The 7659-nt window shown below is 37.8% G+C and overlaps 1 protein-coding gene across 1 annotated transcript; it reads left to right on the top strand.

The window, feature by feature from the left end:
• Positions 1-305: 305 nt before the first annotated feature.
• On the top strand, positions 306-3475 carry LOC133253654 (ras-related protein Rab-18-like). The gene has a single exon (XM_061427125.1). It carries the CDS (start codon positions 1778-1780, stop codon positions 2396-2398), a length of 621 nt encoding a protein of 206 aa, XP_061283109.1. The 5' UTR covers positions 306-1777; the 3' UTR covers positions 2399-3475.
• The last annotated feature ends 4184 nt before the right edge of the window (positions 3476-7659 follow it).

Below are 7659 nucleotides of genomic sequence, written 5' to 3'. Positions count from 1 at the left end.
GGAATCAAGATTGCTGGGAGAAATATTAGCAACCTCAGATATGCAAATGATACCACATTAATGACAGAAAGTGAAGAGGAACTAAAGAGCCTCTTGATGTGGGTGAAAGGGGAGAGTGAAAAAGTTGGCTTGAAACTCAACATTCAAAAAACTAAGATTATGGTATCCAGTCACATCACTTCATGCAAATAGAAAGGGAAAAGTGAAAACAGTGACAGATTTTAATTTCTTGGGCTCCAAAGTTACTGTGGATGATGACTGCAGCCATGAAATTCAAAGACATGTTCCTTGGAAGGAAAGCTATTACAAACTTGACAGCATATTAAAAAGCAGAGACATCACTTTACCAACAAAGGTCCATATAGTCAAAGCTATGGTTTTTCCAGTAGTCATGTATGGATGTGAGAGTTGTAGCATAAAGAAAGTTGAGTGCTGAAGAACTGATGCTTTTGAACTATGGTGATGGAGAAGACTCTTGAGAGTCCCTTGGGCTGCAAGGAGATCAAACCAGTTAATCCCAAAGGAAATCAGCCATGAATATTCATTGGAAGGGCTGGTACTGAAGTTGAAGCTCCAATACTTTGGACACTTGAGAAGAGCCAACTCATTGGAAAAGACACTGATGCTGAGAAAGATTGAAGGTAAAAGAAGAGGGTGGAAGAGAATAAGATAGATAGCATCACCTACTCAATGGACATAAATTTGAGCAAACTTCCGGAGATAGTGGAGGACAGAGGAGCCTGGCATGCTACAGTTCATGAGGTTGCAAAGAGTTGGACACAACTTTGCAACTGAACACAAGTAATAATTTGAGACCTACATAGAAAGAACAGGCAAATACAAATTTATTAAAAATAGAAGTGCTCCACATAACCAATAGAGAAGTTCCTCATAGGACCAACGCTAAGGACTTTAAGATATAGCATTTTCACAACAGCTGACAAAGTAATTTAAATTAATATGCAAACTCCACTATCAAAAGTCCTATTTTTAAAAGCGTTCTCATGGAATGAAGACTTTTTCTCTGCAGGAATTTAATTGGCAAAGATTGATCTTTTGCTGTGTTAAGAAAGTAATTTTGAAAACAAATGTAAAAATGTACCCAAAGTATTCTTTGATTACTGATATTTCAAAAGTTAGTATTTGATGGACTATCTGAAAATATATTGAGACAAAATAAGCCTTTATAGTCTTAATAATGTGGAACTCATTTATATTTTTTTCACCAATGACCAAACCAGGTCAAAACTTTTAAAGTCTATATTTAAAGATAATTTACAGTAAAGCACATACATCTCAATGAATTTTCACATATGTATCAGTGTACATACTCAAGTATTCATAGCGCAGATCAAAGTAATCAGCATTCCCTGCACCGGAAATGCACATGTGCTCCTCTCTCACAAGGTAATCACTATAAATATGTATATATTAAGCAGTGGAAACATATAAGAGTTTTAGCTATATGTGTTCTTAGAGCAATATTACCTTGTATATTTTGTTTCACCTTTAAAACGAACAGAATTTCATTTTTAAAGTCCTTCAACACCCATTTATTGGGTAACCACTACATGATAGCCATTTTTCTAAGCTCTGGGAGCACAACTTCATAGTGTAGTAGGCTTCTGCTCACCTGGAACTTGCATTCTAGGTGGTAGAAAGTAAGTAATCAACTAAGTTAATAAGAAAATAAACAGAAGCATTTAAAAACTGGTCACTTGTAATAAGCATATTAAGAATAATGTAGCGGCTGCTCGCGGTGCGGAGCAGGGTCAGGATGTACGAGGACGTGCTGACCACCCTGAGGATCCTCATCATCGGCGAGAGCGGTGTGGGCAAGTCCAGCCTGCTCTTGAGGTTCACAGATGATACTTTTGATCCAGAACTTGCAGCAACAATAGGTGTTGATTTTAAGGTGAAAACAATTTCAGTGGATGGAAATAAGGCAAAACTTGCAATATGGGATACTGCTGGTCAGGAAAGGTTCAGAACATTAACTCCCAGCTACTATAGAGGTGCACAGGGTGTTATATTAGTTTATGATGTCACAAGAAGAGACACCTTTGTTAAACTGGATAATTGGTTAAATGAGTTGGAAACATACTGCACGAGAAATGACATAGTAAACATGCTAGTTGGAAACAAAATTGATAAGGAAAATCGTGAAGTTGATAGAAATGAAGGCCTGAAATTTGCAGGAAAGCATTCCATGTTATTTATAGAGGAAAGTGCAAAAACCTGTGATGGTGTACAGTGTGCTTTTGAGGAACTTGTTGAAAAGATCATTCAGACCCCTGGACTGTGGGAAAGTGAGAACCAGAATAAAGGAGTCAAGCTGACACACAGGGAAGAAGGCCAAGGAGGCGGAGCATGTGGTGGTTACTGTTCTGTGTTATAAACTCTGGGAAACGCCATCTCTTGCGTATTTGATCAGATAATGTCATCTTTCTGTATATAAACTCTCTTAACTGCTATTTTAGGGACCTTGCAGTTTGCACATATTTGTTTTGTATCATGGCAGTAAATATTTATGAGAAAGCCCACTCATTGACTTTTCCAGGTAAAACGTAAGCATGCACAGTTTGCAATCTGCAGTTTTTTATGTAACATAAAATAGGTGTACCTTTATAAGTACATTTGATTTTATGATTTACATTCATCATGTGATTTTTTAAAAATCCACCTCTCTAGTATATGTTGATACAAGGTCTAGTTTTGGTCTCTTTTTCGCTTAAATACTTATCAATTACTGAATTAATTGGTATCGTAGAACTCCCAGGACCACTGGGAGATAAACAGATGTCATCAAACCTGGCAGATTTCCCTTCAGGAATAACAAAGAGCATGATTCCACAGCTTTCCTAGGATGTTCGCTGACGGATTCTCTTTAGTACTAAGCAAAATCCTCTTTGCAGGATGTGGTCGAGGCCAATTTATAATTAAATCCCCGTTTGTTCTGATGATACTTCAGAAGTAGCATTAATATGTTAAAGGAGTTTGGTCTTCCTTGACTTGAGGAGCAGCTCATTGCTTAGCTGGAGTTTTAATTCTGTGATGTGTACCTGGCTTCATGAGCCTCTGTGCAGCGTTTTGGGTTGTGTGGTATTTGACAGAATTGCAATAAGATTCCCCCATTTTGGTTTCAGAAGGACAGGAGTAGTATGTTTGTGTAACTCATGTAGCACTTATCACCTTTAAAACCAACACATTTTCCCACAAATGTTGGTGGTGTTTGTTCCGGTACTTCAATTATAGCTTGTGTAATGTTAATGAATATCTGTATCTTATGACTTCCATAAATGACCAGTTGATATTCAAAAACATATTTCTGTGTTTTGAGGGTTGGGGGAAAAAACACTAAACTATAATTTGAAAAAGGCATATTGCTTCCAGATTTCGATGTGTATGGAAAAATACTGTTGCAGTGAAAATCTTGGTACAAACTTGTACAGACTAATAAATCTTTTACACAGTATTCAGTTTTGTAACCTCCTGCTATTGTACATTGTATATTTTTTTCACTCATGTATTATTTAATATACATTGATCTCTGCTATTTTAAGCTTGCAGATAAGTGATTTGCCCTTTCAGGCAGGCCACTTTAATACCACTCAGTAAGATTAATAAGAAATACTAATTTCTGGGCGGTTTGTTCTCTATATACAGTTGCAAACGATAAACATTTTTGTGGGTCACCTTTACAATGCTTGTGATAATAGACTGAAATGTATATCTTCACATAAGAAAACCTTAACATACTGCATGATTCACACTTCTTAGACTATATTACATGGGATTAAAGGTTTTATGCATTATATATGTTTTTACAGAAAATGAAACATATACTACTACTTTAATGTTAGAGAAAGATAGCTAACACATGTACTTATGATTTGTTGTTACATTAAAACTATAGATTTGTATATGTGGTTTCTGTATTGACATTTCTATGTATTGCTGTTTGCTCCTTGAGCCATAGAATATTCTTCCTATGCATTGGATTGTCTTTATTTGGTCAGAATTTGGATACATATGAGTCACTTAACTTTTAACAACTAATTTTGTTTGATTTATATTGTAACCTTTTATAGTTTTTTAATAAATCTAGCCTGCTTTCCCTAAAAAAAAAAAAAAGAATAATGTAATGAACAGAGATGAGCAGTATGGGTGTAACATGAGATTAAAGACCCCTCTCAGAATGTAACATTTCAGCTGCAATTTAATAACGACATGGCACCAGCCTTGTAAAGATATCCAAAGAGGAGAGTTCCAGGCTGAACACAATGGGCTTCACTGAAAAATAAACACAGGATGCTTGCAAAGGTCAGGACCACAGTATGGGTTCCCCCCAAAAGCAGAGGTTGTATCACAAGCGTAGGTGTAAGCAACTTCTTAGAGGTGATGACAAGGAGCTAGTGAAGGACAGGGGACCAGGAGACAGATCAAGGCACAGTCAAAGGAAGAGAAAGTCATTGCACCTCTGCTCTGGGTGACAAAGGCTCAGTTCTACTGGGACCTCCTGAGAATTACAGAAAGTCTCCAAGAAATGGGCAACTAAAGGGTGAAAGGAAGAAGCATTTTTCCACTCGTTTCCAACTACCATTGTTTGAAGGTTGTCCCAGGAGCATTAACACTGCTCTTTCAGGCTATGTCTGCCCAGGGGAAGAAAGAGCCTGTGTAAAATCCTAAGACCAAGGCAAAAATAATTTGCACTCTTGTGCTAGGAAATTGGCAGAGTGCAGTGAGCCTGGACTCCCAGGGAACTGCCCTGGGAAACTCTCTGGTTGGTGGGCTAAGGGGACTTGACATGGCACCTCCAGGATGGCTGAAGCAGAAGCACAGTGGGAAGCAAGAGCCAGAGGGTGCCCAGCCCTTTGGGCTCTGGACTTTTTTTAAAAGTTGAATTTTTTCCCATATATACTAGGATGCCATTGCTTTAAAAGCTGGGGAGGGTTGTGACATTAATAGCTGAAGGAATTTGTTGAAGAAAGAAAGATGAACACTGTGTTATAATGGATAGTAGGACTTTTCTACAGAGTATCACCTTGCTCAACTGATGAGGAAAAAAGTCACACTAATCATGTTGAAGTCAAATGTTGGATATACTTTGACATAAAATTACAGACATTCTTGCAGGATCTAGCCTCTGCTTGGTTCTTCAAACTCTTTCCCTTCACCCAACTTAAGGCAAAAATGGCTGCTGTGGAGTTCTGGGATATGTCAGGTTCTGCTCATATCCTGGTCTTTATATATGTTGTTAACTTTTTGAAATGCTCCCCACTCTTCACCTAGGCCCATTAGTTATTTTTTAGGTTTTTGTTTAATTGCTCATTAATTATACCAAAAATTCCCTTTTGTCATTCATCTTAAAAGGAGCATCTATTGTCCTCTTCCAAAACATCTGTGATCATCTTTCTTACACTTAACATTATTTGTAATTTTAGATTTAACTTCTTAATTCCTGCCTCCCCATTCAGGTTATATATTCAATACAATTTCACCACAGTGAGAGGCAGTGTCTGTCATAGAAAAGTTGGTAAATGTTGGTTGACTGAGTGAGCAAATGAATGATTCAAAATGAAAGCAAACTGGCTTAGGCTGGAGCAGCTGGTGGATGAAAGATCTGCCTTTTTGCACCTCTAGGAGGCTTATGGAGTGTCTTCAAGGAACTTCAGAGCAAAACCAAGCACAGTGTGACAGCCTTGCTTTTGGCAGATGGGATATCCCTGAAAAGTATTTGTATGAACCTATTTATTGGAGATTTGAGTGGCACCCTTTGTAATAAAATATCCCTTAAGTAGTCTGTTTTACATATTATGATACACCTTCATAGTTAGAGGTTTCCTAAAGGAATTGTTCAGTTCAGTTCAGTTGCTCAGTTGTCTCTGACTCTCTGCAACCCCAAGGGCTGCAGCACACCAGGCTTCCCTGTCCATCACCAACTGACAGAAATCATGTCCATCAACTCGATGATGCCATCCAACTATCTCATCCTCCGTCCTCTCCTTCTCATACCACCTTCAATCTTTCCCAGCATCAAGGTCTTTTCCAATAAATCAGTTCTTTGCATCAGATGGCCAAAGTACTGGAGTTTCAGCTTCAACATCAGTCTTTCCAAGGAATACTCTGGACTGATTTCCTTTAGGATGGACTTGTTGGATCTCCTTGCAATCCAAGGGACTCTCAAGAGTCTTCTCCAACACCACAGTTCAAAAGCATCAATTCTTCAGCTCTCTTTATAGTCCAATTCTCACATCCATACATAACTACTGGAAAAACCATAGCTTTGACTAGATAGACCTTTGATGGCAAAGTATTATCTCTGTTTTATAATATGCTGTCCAGATTGGTCATAGTGTTTCATCCAAGGAGCAAGTGTATTTTAATTTCATGGTTGGAGGCAACAGCTGCAGTGATTTTGGAGCCAAAAAAAAAGTAAAGTCAGCCACTGTTTCTCCATCTATTTGCCATGAAGTGATGGGACCATATGCCATGATCTTAGTTTTCTGAATGTTGAGTTTTAAGCCAACTTTTTCACTCTCTTCTTTCACCCTAATGAAGAGGCTCTTTAATTCTTCTCTTTCTGCCATAAGGGTGGTGTCATCTGCATATCTAAGGTTATTGATATTTCTCCTGGAAATTTTGATTCCAGCTTGTGCTTCATCCAGCCCAGAATTTCTCATGATGTACTCTGCTTATAAGTTAAATAAGCAGGGTGACAATATACAGCCTTGACGTACTCCTTTTCCTATTTGGAACCAGTCTGTTGTTCCATGTACAGTTCTAACTGTTGCTTCTTGACCTGCATACAGATTTTTCAAGAGGCAGGTAAAGTGGTCTGGTATTCCCATCTCTTTCAGAATATTCCACAGTTTATTGTGATCCACACAGTCAAAGGCTTTGGGATAGTCAATAAAGCAGAAACAGATGTTTTTTTGGAACTCTCTTGATTTTTCGATAATCCAACGGATGTTGGCAATTCGATCTCTGGTTCTTCTGCCTTTTCGAAACCCAGCTTGAACATCTGGAAGTTTTTGGTCCACATACTGCTGAAGCCTGACTTGGAGAATTTTGACCATTACTTTGCTAGTATGTGAGATGAGTGCAATTGTGTAGTAGTTTGAAGATTCTTTGTCATTGCCTTTCTTTGGAATTGGAATGAAAACTGACCTTTTCCAATCCTGTGGCCACTGCTGAGTTTTCCAAATTTGCTGGAATATTGAGTGCATCACTTTAAAAACATCATCTTTTAGGGTTTTAAATATCTCAACTGGAATTCCATCACCTTTACTAGTTTTGCTTGTAGTGATTCTTCCTAAGGCCCACTTGACTTCACATTCCAGGATGTGTGGCTCTAGGTGAGTGATCACACTATCATGGTTATCCGGAAGGAATTGAGTTAGTCAGTAATAATATTTTTGAGAATAAAGACTCCTAAACAGCTTACTGTTTAGCTAGTTTCATTTTATTTAAAAAAAAAACAACAACAACAACAACTTGATTTTAGATATTAGAGCTTAATACAGAGATTTTCAATTAAAATTTCTAGTGTGTCTCTTCTTTCTTGTGTGAAAGGCTAAGTCAGTTTCAGGAAAATGCTGACCTAGGACTAAGATAAATTGTGTCTTGTCTTTTAAAATTCTGTAGAATAAGCAACCT

This window comes from Bos javanicus, chromosome 9, assembly GCF_032452875.1.
Source record: "Bos javanicus breed banteng chromosome 9, ARS-OSU_banteng_1.0, whole genome shotgun sequence".
In the NCBI taxonomy this organism is placed as follows: Eukaryota; Metazoa; Chordata; class Mammalia; order Artiodactyla; family Bovidae; genus Bos; species Bos javanicus.
This window is presented reverse-complemented; position numbering and strand designations above follow the sequence as displayed.